The following is a 15,781-nucleotide window of genomic DNA, read 5'->3' on the forward strand; positions in this document are numbered from 1 at the left end:
CAGGCTCTTATATCAAAGTTTTTATTTGTCAATGGTACTTATCACAAGGAATGACCTTGGTAGAAGTCCATCACCAACATAATTTCATTCCTGTATTATAATTCAGTTATTTTATGCGAATTTCATATCATAACTTCTTATCGTTTCCAAATATCAAATTTTATATTCCGTGTTATTTTTTGTCAAACAATTAGTCTTCCTTCAAAATGCAAAAAATAATCATGCTAACCCTTAACATTAATTATATTTTTTACCTCTCATTCTCATGAACTAATCTTTTGGGTACGTCAATAAACCCTACAACCAAGGCCAAGTTGGATAATTTTAATGCTTTATGTTATTATTTTTTCAAGTAAAGAAGATTTTTCTTTATAAATAAAGATGTCTACATTTATAGACACTTAAAAAAAATAAAACAAGAATTAAATATATATTAATTTTATATATTTTTTTATCAATCCGAAATCAGTATCAGTCGTCCTCAGTAAATATTACACAGAACACATTAAATATAATTTAACAAAATAAAAACACTAGAAAAGCCCTTTCCACCTTTCTTCTTCAACAGATCCAAACCGCACCAACGTGCTGTCGCGGCGTCCCACTCCGACTCCACTTCTCTGCTCCTACAAATGAAATAAGACGTTTTCATAAAATAAGCACTACACATAGACTGTGAATTTTGCATTAATCTACCTTCTTGATTAAATTTGATTTTGCACTGAACCATAAACCCATTTTCATTACCTCACACCAAAACCTTCACCACCCATTTAATATCAATTCAAAACTTCATAATCCGATGTCCCTTTTTGCAAAGATTCGTTTTTTCTCATGCTTACACACTTTCAAAACCCCACCCATCTTCTCTCAACAAATGGGTATCGCTTCTGTTGCTGATACCCTTTATACCAATCTGCATAAAAACGACAATGGAAATGTTGAAACTTCCCTCTCCAAGCTTAAGCCTAAATTGGATTCTCAATCTATCGTTCAAGTCCTGAGTAGGTGTTCCCATAAGGAATCTGAATTGGGTGTTAGGTTTTTCATTTGGGCTGGATTTCAACCTGGGTATAGACATAGTGCCTACATGTATAGAAAAGCATGCAACTTGCTCGGGGTTATTCAAAATCCGAAGATTATTCGCAATGTGATTGACTCTTATGAGGCTGAAGGGTGTTTAGTCACTGCCAACATGTTTAGAGAGGTGTTGAAAATGTGTAAAGAAGCTCAGCTTGCTGATGTGGCTTTGTGGTTGTTGAGGAGAATGGATGATTTTAACTTGCAACCCGATACTGTGATGTATAATGTGGTTATAAGGTTGTGTTGCAAGAAGGGTGAGATTGAAATGGCTGAAAAGTTGGTTGAAGATATGGGCCTCGATGGTCTCTTTCCCGATATGATTACATATATGACATTGATTGAGGAATTATGTAATGTGGGTCGAACGGAGAATGCTTACACTCTGCTTAAAGTTATGAGGGTACATGGTTGTACGCCCAATACGGTGGCTTTCTCAGCTGTTTTAGATGGTTTTTGCAGGTCCGGGTCTATGGAAAGAGCTTTGGAGTTGTTGGATGAAATGGAAAAGGAAGGCGGGAATTGTAGTCCAAATGTTGTTACTTATACATCTGTGATTCAAAGTTTTTGTAAGAGAGACCAGTGGACAGAAGCATGTGATATTCTGGATAGAATGAAAGCTTTTGGGTGCCAACCAAACCATGTTACAGTGTTTACCTTGATTGAAAGCCTTTGTGATGAGGGTCTTGTGGAAGAAGCTTATCGGTTGGTTGATAAGTTTGTGGTGGAACATGGTGTTTCATATGGAGATTGCGGCAGTTCACTTGTGATTGCATTGATAAGGATAAAAAGAGCTGAAGAGGCAGAGAAGCTCTTCAGGGAAATGCTTGCTGGTGAGGTAAAACCTACAGCTTTGTCATGTAGCCGTATGTTAAAGGAGCTCTGTATGAAGGACCGAGTACTCGATGGATTCTACTTGCTTGATGCAATAGAGAAAAAGGGATACTTGTCTTCCATTGACTCTGATATTTATTCTACTCTTTTGGTTGGCCTTTGTCAAAGAAGCTATTTGACGGAGTCCACAAAGCTGGCAAGGATAATGCTCAAGAAATCAGTTCCTTTAGGAGCTCCATACCGAGATAGTGATATTGGTTTTCTACGTAAACATGGAGAAAAGGACCTTGTGAACCAATTGACTGGTAAATTCAAGGGACTTTGACGATGAGGATTTTGTTTCTATGATGTAGGTTGATAAGCTTTGTTCTTATTGTTCCTTGAAGGTGACCGGGTAATTTTGTTTTGCCTTTCGAGAACAATATGCTCACATTTGTCTCTTTTGCTTGGTCTATTCTTTGTATTAGAAACATTAGATGCTAGTTATTTTTGATAACTTCTTAAACCCGTCTTCCTTATAAAATTTCGATGTCCCTGAAATTGCAGTGCTTTGATGTAATAAAGATTAAAAGTGAAGAATAAAATGGTTGAATCACAAGTTTTTCGTCTGCCTTTTGTCACTTGTGTTTAAGACTGATTGATACAATGCTGCACTTATGATTCTGTTTAGTTATCTTTTAGCATTTGAATCTGAGAGTTCAACTGGCTATTGAAGCTTTTATGAAATGGACACTAATTCAATTTTATCACCCAATCGGCGGAGGTGACAAATTTTGGTTCAACCTGTTGAGGATGCAAAGTGGTTTTTGGCAGAGTTTTACCTGATACGAGCAAGTTGTTGATAATTTTAAAAATATCAGTATGTTGAGTTCAGAGTTAGGCTGCAAAATGCATCATAAATTCATAATGTTAAAGAAGTTATTAAAAGCCCGTTATAGTTGGCTACATTGTTTTGATTCATATTTTTCTGAAAAGAAAAATGCACCAAAGAAGCACTTTGTGCATTTTTCTTCTAAGGTCAGCTGATTGATCTTCTAATTGCAAGAAAAGACCAAAAATTATATAATTTTCATTTTAAATACACTTTAGCACAATAATCAAAGTGATCCATGATCACTCTATTATAATATGGTACAGTAAGTAGATTATTTTTGAAATTTTGGAAAAATATGAGGACCATTCCTGTAATTTTATTTGTTTCACTTCCACTTGCAATCTGTCTGAGTATTTAGCTGAACTAGATAACATTAAGATCAGTTAAGTGTTAGCTTTATTTGCATGGATTCTAATAATGAAGGTGATGTGGAAAATGCATATGTAATGCGATTGTTAAATATGTGAAGAAACATTGTCTGGGTTTGAGGATCTTGCTAGAAATCAATGCTATGAAATAGTTGGTATATCTAGATGCTTGTAATCATGTAATGTTTATTTATGATAAAATATTCTAGAGAAGATATGCATTGGTATCAAGTATCAACGTTTCAGTTCTAGTTTAGATGCATTAGATCATGTCTACCACGAAGCAAGTAACCCTCAGGCATCTCCCTGTAATCTTATTGATGTTTGAGTTAGCACAACAAATATTTTTCTTCCGACATGACCTAGTGGAATAAAGGCTTAGTCATTATTGTTCGCTTTCATTAATGCACATGCTCTGGTTCTGTGTGCTCTCTTATCGTTTTAGGTTGTTGGAGAAGAGGATTTATTTTATCAACACCATAGCCTCTCCTAAGTAAATAAGTTAACATATCCTGTGCTGATGTCTTTCTTTTTTAGAACATGCTGCGGTCTTATCATGCATACCCAACTTCTCACTCTGTGCTGCGGTCTTATCATGCATACCCAGCTTGTTGAGATAATATTTAGTTAATTGCATTTTATCTTTATCTTTACTAGTTTCCTTAGATAGATGATTATAATCCCCTAAGTTTTGGGATTGATCATTCTTAGTCTGTGTTATACATAGTGTTCAGAATATAACCTTCTATAAATTTATTGTAGAACAACAGATTCTTTACTTATCTTCATCTAGTGATTTTAAAAGATTTCCCTGTCAATTTACAATCACGAGGGGGTGCTCATCAAGTACTGAAAGAAAAAGGCTGAATCTTGATATACCCCAGAATAATACATTTTTGTTACCGCGAGATATATTGACAACTGTGGATTGTTTGATTGGAATGAAATTTGGAATGGGTATGCTTGACGATATGAATTATGTGAAAAATAAACGGATTCGTTCACCAGAAGCCACTCTGAGTTTTGTTTATTTGGTTACAACAAATTCAACTTTTGATCAACCCATAACTTATGCAATCAGAGCTGAGCAAATTCAATTTACCGGAATAATCTGAGCTGAATACATTTATGCAATCTACTTACTTGCTACCATATCTGTATCTATTTAAGCCTGTTTTCTTGTTCTCATTTTTTTATCTCAGTCTTCAATTAGGTAACCATGTTGTCTTTCCCCCTGAATATATATATATATATGCTACTAGTATATGACGTCTAGTACCATATGATAACTAGTATATTTGCTTTTGCTGTGAAACCCTTAGATGTTCTTTTAACTAATAGGATAAATTTTTTGGCCAGAGTCACTACAAATCATGAACTGCTTTAACTAAATTAAATTCATTACACATGCCTCTTTTGTCCTTTACTCGAGCAGATCTTCCCATTTGCAGTACTGGCCTCCTGCTAATACTCGATGAAACCTATCCCTGCAATAGACTGGTCTTCCGTCGGCAGCCTCAGCGGCAGCTGCCGCTAGATCGTCATCAGATATCACGTCTGCAGGCAATTGAAGCAACTCCTCCTTCCTACAAGGCACATAAAAAATTGCAATTACCTGGTTGAAATGATTAGGAAGATGGTGCAAGGATCTTTATGTCTTTCCTTACCTTAGGTTGAACTTTGTGTTAATTTTTGGAGTTTGAGTGGTAGATTTATTTTCTTCTGTGGTAAAGGTGGTTCGAAAAAAGTTCTCCACGGGTGTAGCAAAGATAAATAGCATAACTCCAGTAACAAGTAATGCTCCTGTACCGACAAGAGTTTGCTTCAGAAGTTTAACGACTGGTTTGACCTGGAGACATAGAAATCAAGTTTATCATTTGCTCTTCTAGCCTGCATTAAAAAAAATCAGCATGATGAGTTGATGCAATGTTGTGTTATTTCACAATGCCCGGTACCTTGTAAGAGCCCAGCAATCTATCACGAGCTAGGATCTGCAAAGAAAGCTAAGTTTTCAGTTTATAGTGCCTGAAATGAGAGAAATGAAGCATGTCACTTGTTCCTTTAGTAGTTACTGTTAGGAAATTTTAGCTATATTTATTCCATATCCTATGTACATCTATCCTACCGAATCTCACTAAGTGAGAGCCTCATACATTGAGCCGCCCTTATTCCATATCCTACGTATTCACTAATTTTGAACAGACTGCTTATTGCTTAATGAAGTGGTATCTTCTACAATTTGAAAAGCAACAGTGGCTAACCTATTATTTGTTCACCTTTACCTCTAAATTAAATTTACTCCTTTTCTATTTGTTTACTTTTAGTGAATGAAAAAGGTGCATGTAGAAGAGGCTAACCTCAGGTGGCTTGACCCACATCTGTCCGTCATACCAGCCACTTTCTTCATAAGGAATGACCGCCGATAGAAGTCTATCACCAACATAACTCCACCCCTGCATTGGAATTCACTTATCTTAACTGCACCATGTATTTAAGTGTAAAGGTGCAGACACAGCCACTTTAATCATCAGGTATATTTGGTTTGAATAGTGAGCTATGAATAGATTACATTAAGTTGAAAATTTATTATATTGCACATTGGCAACAACATGCATGGCTACAAAAGGGAGTTCCAACTGAGTTAAACTTGCAAATCTTGACCTGCAAATGCAATTATACAGTTTTGAACTTTTGAATTCATGATGTCTTCTACTGGGACAAATGTGTTTCTAATTTTGTGTCTTACACAATACTTTCTGGCCCCCATAAATGAAATGATTGTAGAACACAGAGAGGATTACAACCCACCAGATAAATCCTCAAGACAAACAAAGAGACAATGAAGAGTGTTCCTGTTCCAGCAGCTAGTGCAAATCTTAGAGGCTCCTGCAAGGTAGTTAACATTAACTCAGGAACAAGGAACTTTGATGTGCCACTTTATAAATGTTTTAATTCGTGTTTGTGTGCAGCTCGCAGATACTAGTTAGTATGCATGCATCAAAATATCTGGTCGATTAACTGATTAGATGTCCCATATTCCCCATAATTATAAAGGGCGGCCTAGTGCACAAGGCTCCCACCTAGTGGGGTTTGGGGAGAGTACATTCGAACTGCTGCTGAATCCACGGGCAGGGAAGAGACAACCTGGCGAACACGCAGCTTACCCTGTAAGCAAAGATACTATTTTCAGGATTTGGACCCATGACCTCGTGGTCACTAAGCAACAACCTTATTGTTGCACCGAGCTCACCCTCTAGATTCCCCATGATTATATGCACATATTTTTTTTTACTTCTTTCTTACTCTAGAAGGATTAAAGCTTGCAGCTGCAATTGGCACTCCAAGAACTATGAACACCGACAACCAGAGGCCTCCAAGGCGAAGGAAGAAAGACCCAGGACCCAGTTCACCCCATGAATACAATATTCCATCCTTCAGAGATGAGTACTCATTCACCTGTTACACAGTGAGAGTGTTGGTGCCAGCATAAATATTTAGAGAAAAAGAATTCATACACTAATATTAACTACAACATGCAGTATCTTTTGATTTCAAAGGTCAAACAAAGAAAACAATTATTGCTATAACTGCATAATTGTTCATACATACCGGTCTCTGCTCAAAAGGGACTTCGATTTCCAACCCAGGATCCCAGCTACGTCCTGAAGACCCACTTGTTTCTCCATCCATTTCATCTTTTATGGCCTTGGCCTTGATGGAAATCCCATGAGAAAATCTTGAAGCTCTTCGTTTATGGATGATCAATGAATCATAGCTGCTGAGTGGTCTAGCTTGATTTGCACTTGGAATCAGAGAGCAGTAGACATTTAATCTCAGCATTTAGTTGTTTAGTTTAAGCTACAGAATTGTGTTTTTGTTTTAAATCCTAGTTCAATTCTTTGGTTGGAAAAGGAGATTGGAGATATTAAAGCTCACTGATAAATAGCAATGGATTTTTTTTTTATTGCATGAGGGTAAGATAGTTTGTTTTGTGACTTAGAGGTCAATAAATTTAAATCATGTAAATAGACCTTTCACTTACGAAAATAATGTTGTATATATCTACTCTTCCCGATTTGCGTCACAGAAAACCTATTATATTTAGGTGGAGGAGAACTATCGGTAATAACAATTGTGGATTTTTCCACGTGGGCTTCTGAGTACCGTTCATGTGATGCGGTTACGGTCCTTAGGAATCAGATTATCCGAACCAAATGTATTTTCTACTTAGATATTTTTGTGGTTTGAGAAAGGCGTGGGGAACTGATGGTTAAGCAACGTGGCTGTTGTTCACTTGCACGCAAATTTCTACTATGTTCCTGTTGCCTGCACGCAGTAGCAACGGGCACGATCAATTAGCAAAGCAACAAAATTCCTATTTTCAACCTCTTTTTGTGTGGCTGAGGAATCCACTTTCAAATATAGCTAGTTCTGTAATGAATCTTAATCTCTCTGTTATTGCTTTGCTTCACAAGTCACAATTGGATTGATACATTGTACAGCCCTATTAGGCTCGTACTTGCTAACCTGGCAAACTGGTCAGTCATTTAGGATATTCATAGTCAGAGTCTAAAAGGTTAGAAAAAATAAATAAAATGAAAAGCTGTGGTTTTTCAATTTTCTAAAAATTATTGTAATACTTTAAAAAACACTGATCTTAGGTTGATTTTGGTGTATATCATATTAATGTAACATCAAAAGAAACTAAATGACCACTTTAGTTCTTATATTTGTGCTTACTAACTCGGGTTAGTACCTCCATCTACCTCCGTTTGAGTTAATTGACATGGACATGTGATCCGTTAAGTGTGTAAATGACATTTCCACGTGAAGAGTGAACAGAATTAAAAAAAAACGGATCCTTCTCTTTCCACAAATACATCTATCTGGGATTGGAGTATTGTTTTATGAAGTTGCCGTCAGTTTTAATTAACAATAATCATTTCATGACAGAAAAGGGGAAACCATAATCATTTCATGACCCAGGGTCTGTAATCACGTTTATGATCAGTGTTCTTAAGCTTTTAATAAAAACTCGGTGCATTTTGATTTTGTTGAATTTATGAACCTCTTATTTTCGACATGAAATTAAAATCACGAGGAACTATCATGTTTCAGGCATTAATATCCTTGGCTATGAGGTAGGACAGGGACATGCTTCTCATTATGATAAATTCAATTCTGCTGAATATTTGCCCACAAAAAAACCAAAGAGTACGTATGAAGTAAAACTCTTACATTCTAATTTCGCAAGTTGTTTTAGAGATGGAATTTGTGGTTAGTTTTGAGGATAGGGTTCATACTAGCACCCACACTGACAGCGTGTTGCTTGTCATTTTGCAAGAAGTTTGATATCCATCTAAGGTTGCTTGACTTGATAAGGTTTGTGTATAAGACGTGAGATTTTTTATGGAGACATCCCTCTGTCTTTTTCTTCTTCCTCGTAATAACATCATTGTCCCATGTTGCAGAGATTGACAATCCCTTGCAGTACTGTAGATGCATATGATGCTTGGATAAAAATATGTTTAAAATACTATATCTGTCAATATATTTATTTATTCAACTTGAATTGCTTACACTAATGTCAAACTCATATTTTACACATCAGTTTTGGTTAATCAGCCAGATGACTTCATTCATAGTGTATTTAAGCAATGTTCCAGAAGGTAGAGAGACCGTGTTTCTATTTTGAGGTAAAAACTAAAAACCAAGTTTGTCACTGCATCTTGATTCTCATACTTCCCGTTTTCTGGTAAAGGTAGTCAGTGCATTATTAATATTCTGCAGAATGGCTATGATTTTGAGTACTGTATTGGTTTAAGGGTAAAGGCCACCCAGGGGGGTGGACTTCTATTCATTTGTTGTTCCCTAATGGTACAATTTTTCTAACCTGCCAACGCAACATTCCTATCCAAACTCAAAAACTTAGATGGATGTCAAATTTTTAAGTGAATGCCCCATCCAAACAATGCTTCCAATGTTTTCATAAAACTCTCTTTGGTCATAGCTAATTAGCAACTTAACATTTTACCGTCAGTCACGTGTTACAGTATACTAGGAAACAAGGTTAGGAATACCCTATAAACCCAACTCGTAACACATCACTAAGCCTAATAATCTAAGATGACTAAAATGGTCAGATTTTATTTTTCACCTTCTGATATTTAGGTGCACTTTTGGAGAAATTGACGCTTGTCACCAAATAAGATTGTGGTAGCAGCTTTGGAAGTTTGTGCGGCTGGTTGTACCTCCATAAGCACCCAAGCAGCTGCATACGCAAGCTACAATATATAAACAGAATTAGAAACCAGCTAGTACTGCAAGGCTTTTTATGGCTACACAAATTAGAAGAAAAATTGGTCTAGAACTCAGAACGAATTAAATTGAAGCTTCCTTTGTTCAGCACTCACTAGAAGTTCAGTGTTGCATTTTCTGAAATTTATTTCCTCTGGTCTGCATTGGCATCATTCAAGTTATTCATCTCTTAACTCCTCATTGCTGTCAACCAAAGAGACCTACATCCACTGCTAACAAAGCCAGCCAAAGGGGTATGCATTCACTGTTTATGCCAGTTGTGATATGGTTGCTTCCCCCATTTCTTCAGACTATGCATGCAACCAGCTGCTAGCAATAAACCAAGCACAGCAAATGCCATTAATGTTGCATTACTAACATTCCGGTAATAGCCACCCTGCAACAACATTTAGGAAGTTAATATGTTTACAACAGCACACAAACCAACTAAACCAAAAGAAACACACAACTAAAAAAATTGAAAATTATTTTTAGACAGAAGTTAAAGCGTCTAGTATATAAAATTGCAAAAAAAACATGCAAAATTATATTGCATATTATATTCCTAGAATTTAACCCTTCCCTTAGAGTCACATGAGCCAGCGATGTCACCCTATATAGCTAACCAACTATAGGGACAAGTTGAGGTCATCAACAAGTTATCACATAATCAAAAAGTTGGTCTATTTTCAAAGTGCCAGCCAGCTTGAATGATCATTTCATAGACGAAAGTCATGTTTGAGACTAGCTGGAAGGCCCAATAAGAGTAAAACCAGCACTTGTTTCTGCTGCTTTAAGAAAGACCGTGGAGGGATAGGAAGAAACAAGAGCAGGGCCACTCTTGAATATCAACTTCTCATGCCACCCTCCACGATTATGGCATTCTAACTTAAAACCTCAAAATATTTATCTTTCATCTAGGGTGAACCTCGACGTAATGGCAAAGTTGTTGCTTAATAACCAAGAAGTCACGAGTTCAAATCCTCGAAAACAACTTCTCTGCTTGTGGCCACAGGAGTAAGGATACGTATATCTACTCTCCTCACACCCCACTAGGTGGGAACCTCGTGCACTGGGCATCCCTTTTATGGTTCAGATCAACTCATGTTAATATTGTTTAACTGGTTAGTTGGTTAATTATATGCTTCCTACAATTTCAGATAACTTAATGAACAAATACACACTTGCACCACAGAAAGCAGAACTGCTGCATTTGCCGGGGCCAAAGAAAGCCCCATCATCCCTCCACGCAACTCATTAGGCACATACCTGCAGACAATGTAATTAGAACTATCAAATCATTTGTTAAGAAAATGAACAACTACAAATCCTGTTAATGAGTTTACATGGTCCTCAATCTGGCAAGTGATGGTATAATGAACCCGACACAAGCATGAAACAAGCAAAATAGTGTCACCAGAACTCCAATTTCCTGTATGTGATAAATTATCAAAGCAGACTCTAGGTTTCAAGCTTGATAATATGACAAAGTATATTTCACTATTTGAGACTTTTTAAAGATGAAAGATAAGTGAACCTGATAGTCATAGGCCACAATAGAGAGGAGAAGAGCTAGTATGATGTATGCATATACTAGGCAATCCTCTGTTCTAAATGATGATGGCCCACTTGTAAGACAAGGAAATGCAGTGCTTCCAAGCATCCTTGAGCCCAGAAAGCAAGGATATATCAATCCTAATTGCACTTCTCGACCATCAGCCTACAACCACATGCATCAAAAATACATGTTAGCATTTTAAGTATATTATTCAATTAAGACCATTTCAAGAATCACCAATACAGATAAGTCTGAAGAAGAAAAGAAAGCCGATAAAATATTCATTGATCCTATACGATTATAGTGTTTTAAGTATTCTCCACATACATTAATATCTCAGCATATCATAAGATGTGCTCTAGAATTTCGATATCATACCACCACTGTAGGTGCCCAGAGGATCCAAAAAATTCCAATGGAGAAGTGAAGGCAAGTTTGTGCCCATGCCAACAGCCATATCCTTTTATCTGTGGATTATAGAATTATCATCAGTATGTTGCTCTCGATGAACTTTTCACTACATTGATTGATAATTGAAAAATGCCTATAGTAGATTCCACCAACTCCTTTCCATGTGTATGTCGAAGAAACTATCAAACCATGTCAGTCTGAACATAGAAAAGGAGTTTAGAATGCATGCATTCATAGATCAGGCATATTACAGCTTGAGAGTGAAACTGAAAAAACAAACTGAAGGCATGGCAAACTATAATTAATAGATTACTAGGATACCAAGTTATTAATCATCAGAAACTTAGAAATTGTGAAAAAAATATCAATACTAGCTTGATATATGCAATCATGAATTCAGAGATATCTTTTCATTCTGTCAATGAAGTCAGATACAAAGTCCAAATTTGATTCAAATGAACCTCTAATGTGTATTTCCACTCTTATTAAATTGTCAGTAGATTCTTATCGCAGTTTATCTTGCAACTAGTAAGGCGAGATATATTGACAACTGTGGATTGTTTGATTGGAATGAAATTTGGAATGGGTATGCTTGACGATATGAATTATGTGAAAAATAAACGGATTCGTTCACCAGAAGCCACTCTGAGTTTTGTTTATTTGGTTACAACAAATTCAACTTTTGATCAACCCATAACTTATGCAATCAGAGCTGAGCAAATTCAATTTACCGGAATAATCTGAGCTGAATACATTTATGCAATCTACTTACTTGCTACCATATCTGTATCTATTTAAGCCTGTTTTCTTGTTCTCATTTTTTTATCTCAGTCTTCAATTAGGTAACCATGTTGTCTTTCCCCCTGAATATATATATATATATGCTACTAGTATATGACGTCTAGTACCATATGATAACTAGTATATTTGCTTTTGCTGTGAAACCCTTAGATGTTCTTTTAACTAATAGGATAAATTTTTTGGCCAGAGTCACTACAAATCATGAACTGCTTTAACTAAATTAAATTCATTACACATGCCTCTTTTGTCCTTTACTCGAGCAGATCTTCCCATTTGCAGTACTGGCCTCCTGCTAATACTCGATGAAACCTATCCCTGCAATAGACTGGTCTTCCGTCGGCAGCCTCAGCGGCAGCTGCCGCTAGATCGTCATCAGATATCACGTCTGCAGGCAATTGAAGCAACTCCTCCTTCCTACAAGGCACATAAAAAATTGCAATTACCTGGTTGAAATGATTAGGAAGATGGTGCAAGGATCTTTATGTCTTTCCTTACCTTAGGTTGAACTTTGTGTTAATTTTTGGAGTTTGAGTGGTAGATTTATTTTCTTCTGTGGTAAAGGTGGTTCGAAAAAAGTTCTCCACGGGTGTAGCAAAGATAAATAGCATAACTCCAGTAACAAGTAATGCTCCTGTACCGACAAGAGTTTGCTTCAGAAGTTTAACGACTGGTTTGACCTGGAGACATAGAAATCAAGTTTATCATTTGCTCTTCTAGCCTGCATTAAAAAAAATCAGCATGATGAGTTGATGCAATGTTGTGTTATTTCACAATGCCCGGTACCTTGTAAGAGCCCAGCAATCTATCACGAGCTAGGATCTGCAAAGAAAGCTAAGTTTTCAGTTTATAGTGCCTGAAATGAGAGAAATGAAGCATGTCACTTGTTCCTTTAGTAGTTACTGTTAGGAAATTTTAGCTATATTTATTCCATATCCTATGTACATCTATCCTACCGAATCTCACTAAGTGAGAGCCTCATACATTGAGCCGCCCTTATTCCATATCCTACGTATTCACTAATTTTGAACAGACTGCTTATTGCTTAATGAAGTGGTATCTTCTACAATTTGAAAAGCAACAGTGGCTAACCTATTATTTGTTCACCTTTACCTCTAAATTAAATTTACTCCTTTTCTATTTGTTTACTTTTAGTGAATGAAAAAGGTGCATGTAGAAGAGGCTAACCTCAGGTGGCTTGACCCACATCTGTCCGTCATACCAGCCACTTTCTTCATAAGGAATGACCGCCGATAGAAGTCTATCACCAACATAACTCCACCCCTGCATTGGAATTCACTTATCTTAACTGCACCATGTATTTAAGTGTAAAGGTGCAGACACAGCCACTTTAATCATCAGGTATATTTGGTTTGAATAGTGAGCTATGAATAGATTACATTAAGTTGAAAATTTATTATATTGCACATTGGCAACAACATGCATGGCTACAAAAGGGAGTTCCAACTGAGTTAAACTTGCAAATCTTGACCTGCAAATGCAATTATACAGTTTTGAACTTTTGAATTCATGATGTCTTCTACTGGGACAAATGTGTTTCTAATTTTGTGTCTTACACAATACTTTCTGGCCCCCATAAATGAAATGATTGTAGAACACAGAGAGGATTACAACCCACCAGATAAATCCTCAAGACAAACAAAGAGACAATGAAGAGTGTTCCTGTTCCAGCAGCTAGTGCAAATCTTAGAGGCTCCTGCAAGGTAGTTAACATTAACTCAGGAACAAGGAACTTTGATGTGCCACTTTATAAATGTTTTAATTCGTGTTTGTGTGCAGCTCGCAGATACTAGTTAGTATGCATGCATCAAAATATCTGGTCGATTAACTGATTAGATGTCCCATATTCCCCATAATTATAAAGGGCGGCCTAGTGCACAAGGCTCCCACCTAGTGGGGTTTGGGGAGAGTACATTCGAACTGCTGCTGAATCCACGGGCAGGGAAGAGACAACCTGGCGAACACGCAGCTTACCCTGTAAGCAAAGATACTATTTTCAGGATTTGGACCCATGACCTCGTGGTCACTAAGCAACAACCTTATTGTTGCACCGAGCTCACCCTCTAGATTCCCCATGATTATATGCACATATTTTTTTTTACTTCTTTCTTACTCTAGAAGGATTAAAGCTTGCAGCTGCAATTGGCACTCCAAGAACTATGAACACCGACAACCAGAGGCCTCCAAGGCGAAGGAAGAAAGACCCAGGACCCAGTTCACCCCATGAATACAATATTCCATCCTTCAGAGATGAGTACTCATTCACCTGTTACACAGTGAGAGTGTTGGTGCCAGCATAAATATTTAGAGAAAAAGAATTCATACACTAATATTAACTACAACATGCAGTATCTTTTGATTTCAAAGGTCAAACAAAGAAAACAATTATTGCTATAACTGCATAATTGTTCATACATACCGGTCTCTGCTCAAAAGGGACTTCGATTTCCAACCCAGGATCCCAGCTACGTCCTGAAGACCCACTTGTTTCTCCATCCATTTCATCTTTTATGGCCTTGGCCTTGATGGAAATCCCATGAGAAAATCTTGAAGCTCTTCGTTTATGGATGATCAATGAATCATAGCTGCTGAGTGGTCTAGCTTGATTTGCACTTGGAATCAGAGAGCAGTAGACATTTAATCTCAGCATTTAGTTGTTTAGTTTAAGCTACAGAATTGTGTTTTTGTTTTAAATCCTAGTTCAATTCTTTGGTTGGAAAAGGAGATTGGAGATATTAAAGCTCACTGATAAATAGCAATGGATTTTTTTTTTATTGCATGAGGGTAAGATAGTTTGTTTTGTGACTTAGAGGTCAATAAATTTAAATCATGTAAATAGACCTTTCACTTACGAAAATAATGTTGTATATATCTACTCTTCCCGATTTGCGTCACAGAAAACCTATTATATTTAGGTGGAGGAGAACTATCGGTAATAACAATTGTGGATTTTTCCACGTGGGCTTCTGAGTACCGTTCATGTGATGCGGTTACGGTCCTTAGGAATCAGATTATCCGAACCAAATGTATTTTCTACTTAGATATTTTTGTGGTTTGAGAAAGGCGTGGGGAACTGATGGTTAAGCAACGTGGCTGTTGTTCACTTGCACGCAAATTTCTACTATGTTCCTGTTGCCTGCACGCAGTAGCAACGGGCACGATCAATTAGCAAAGCAACAAAATTCCTATTTTCAACCTCTTTTTGTGTGGCTGAGGAATCCACTTTCAAATATAGCTAGTTCTGTAATGAATCTTAATCTCTCTGTTATTGCTTTGCTTCACAAGTCACAATTGGATTGATACATTGTACAGCCCTATTAGGCTCGTACTTGCTAACCTGGCAAACTGGTCAGTCATTTAGGATATTCATAGTCAGAGTCTAAAAGGTTAGAAAAAATAAATAAAATGAAAAGCTGTGGTTTTTCAATTTTCTAAAAATTATTGTAATACTTTAAAAAACACTGATCTTAGGTTGATTTTGGTGTATATCATATTAATGTAACATCAAAAGAAACTAAATGACCACTTTAGTTCTTATAT

The 15,781-nt window shown here is 36.7% G+C and overlaps 4 protein-coding genes and 1 long non-coding RNA gene across 7 annotated transcripts; 1 reads left to right on the top strand and 4 right to left on the bottom strand.

Annotated features, from left to right (window-relative positions):
• LOC109331247 (pentatricopeptide repeat-containing protein At5g47360) lies at positions 527-2,519 on the top strand. The gene has a single exon (XM_019565628.1). It carries the CDS (start codon positions 803-805, stop codon positions 2,237-2,239), a length of 1,437 nt encoding a protein of 478 aa, XP_019421173.1. The 5' UTR covers positions 527-802; the 3' UTR covers positions 2,240-2,519.
• On the bottom strand, positions 3,563-4,446 carry LOC109331251. Its single transcript, XR_002105764.1, has 3 exons — positions 4,172-4,446; positions 3,899-3,901; positions 3,563-3,645 (listed from the first exon to the last, which is right to left on the bottom strand). It is a non-coding gene; the product is annotated as an uncharacterized LOC109331251 (long non-coding RNA).
• LOC109331248 lies at positions 4,459-7,113 on the bottom strand. The gene is made up of 7 exons (XM_019565629.1): positions 6,766-7,113; positions 6,460-6,612; positions 5,965-6,042; positions 5,514-5,609; positions 5,112-5,147; positions 4,824-5,005; positions 4,459-4,742 (listed from the first exon to the last, which is right to left on the bottom strand). Exons 1-7 carry the CDS (start codon positions 6,994-6,996, stop codon positions 4,580-4,582), a joined length of 939 nt encoding a protein of 312 aa, XP_019421174.1. The 5' UTR covers positions 6,997-7,113; the 3' UTR covers positions 4,459-4,579.
• Positions 9,124-11,897, bottom strand: LOC109331250. Of its 3 annotated transcripts, XR_002105763.1 has the most exons (7): positions 11,390-11,894; positions 10,991-11,173; positions 10,800-10,885; positions 10,638-10,722; positions 9,570-9,850; positions 9,276-9,440; positions 9,124-9,235 (listed from the first exon to the last, which is right to left on the bottom strand). XR_002105763.1 is itself a non-coding variant. In XM_019565631.1 (5 exons), the coding sequence occupies exons 2-5, from the start codon at positions 11,114-11,116 to the stop codon at positions 9,716-9,718; spliced, it is 432 nt and encodes a 143-aa protein (XP_019421176.1). In that variant the 5' UTR covers positions 11,117-11,173; positions 11,390-11,897; the 3' UTR covers positions 9,124-9,715. The 3 variants fall into 3 exon arrangements, 1 of the variants encoding a protein (XP_019421176.1); XR_002105762.1 differs by having other exon boundaries at positions 9,124-9,440; XM_019565631.1 differs by having other exon boundaries at positions 9,124-9,850; positions 11,390-11,897.
• On the bottom strand, positions 12,354-15,008 carry LOC109331249. The gene is made up of 7 exons (XM_019565630.1): positions 14,661-15,008; positions 14,355-14,507; positions 13,860-13,937; positions 13,409-13,504; positions 13,007-13,042; positions 12,719-12,900; positions 12,354-12,637 (listed from the first exon to the last, which is right to left on the bottom strand). The coding sequence occupies exons 1-7, from the start codon at positions 14,889-14,891 to the stop codon at positions 12,475-12,477; spliced, it is 939 nt and encodes a 312-aa protein (XP_019421175.1). The 5' UTR covers positions 14,892-15,008; the 3' UTR covers positions 12,354-12,474.

The sequence above is a fragment of the Lupinus angustifolius genome, chromosome LG17 (genome assembly GCF_001865875.1).
Source record: "Lupinus angustifolius cultivar Tanjil chromosome LG17, LupAngTanjil_v1.0, whole genome shotgun sequence".
NCBI classification, from domain to species: Eukaryota; Viridiplantae; Streptophyta; class Magnoliopsida; order Fabales; family Fabaceae; genus Lupinus; species Lupinus angustifolius.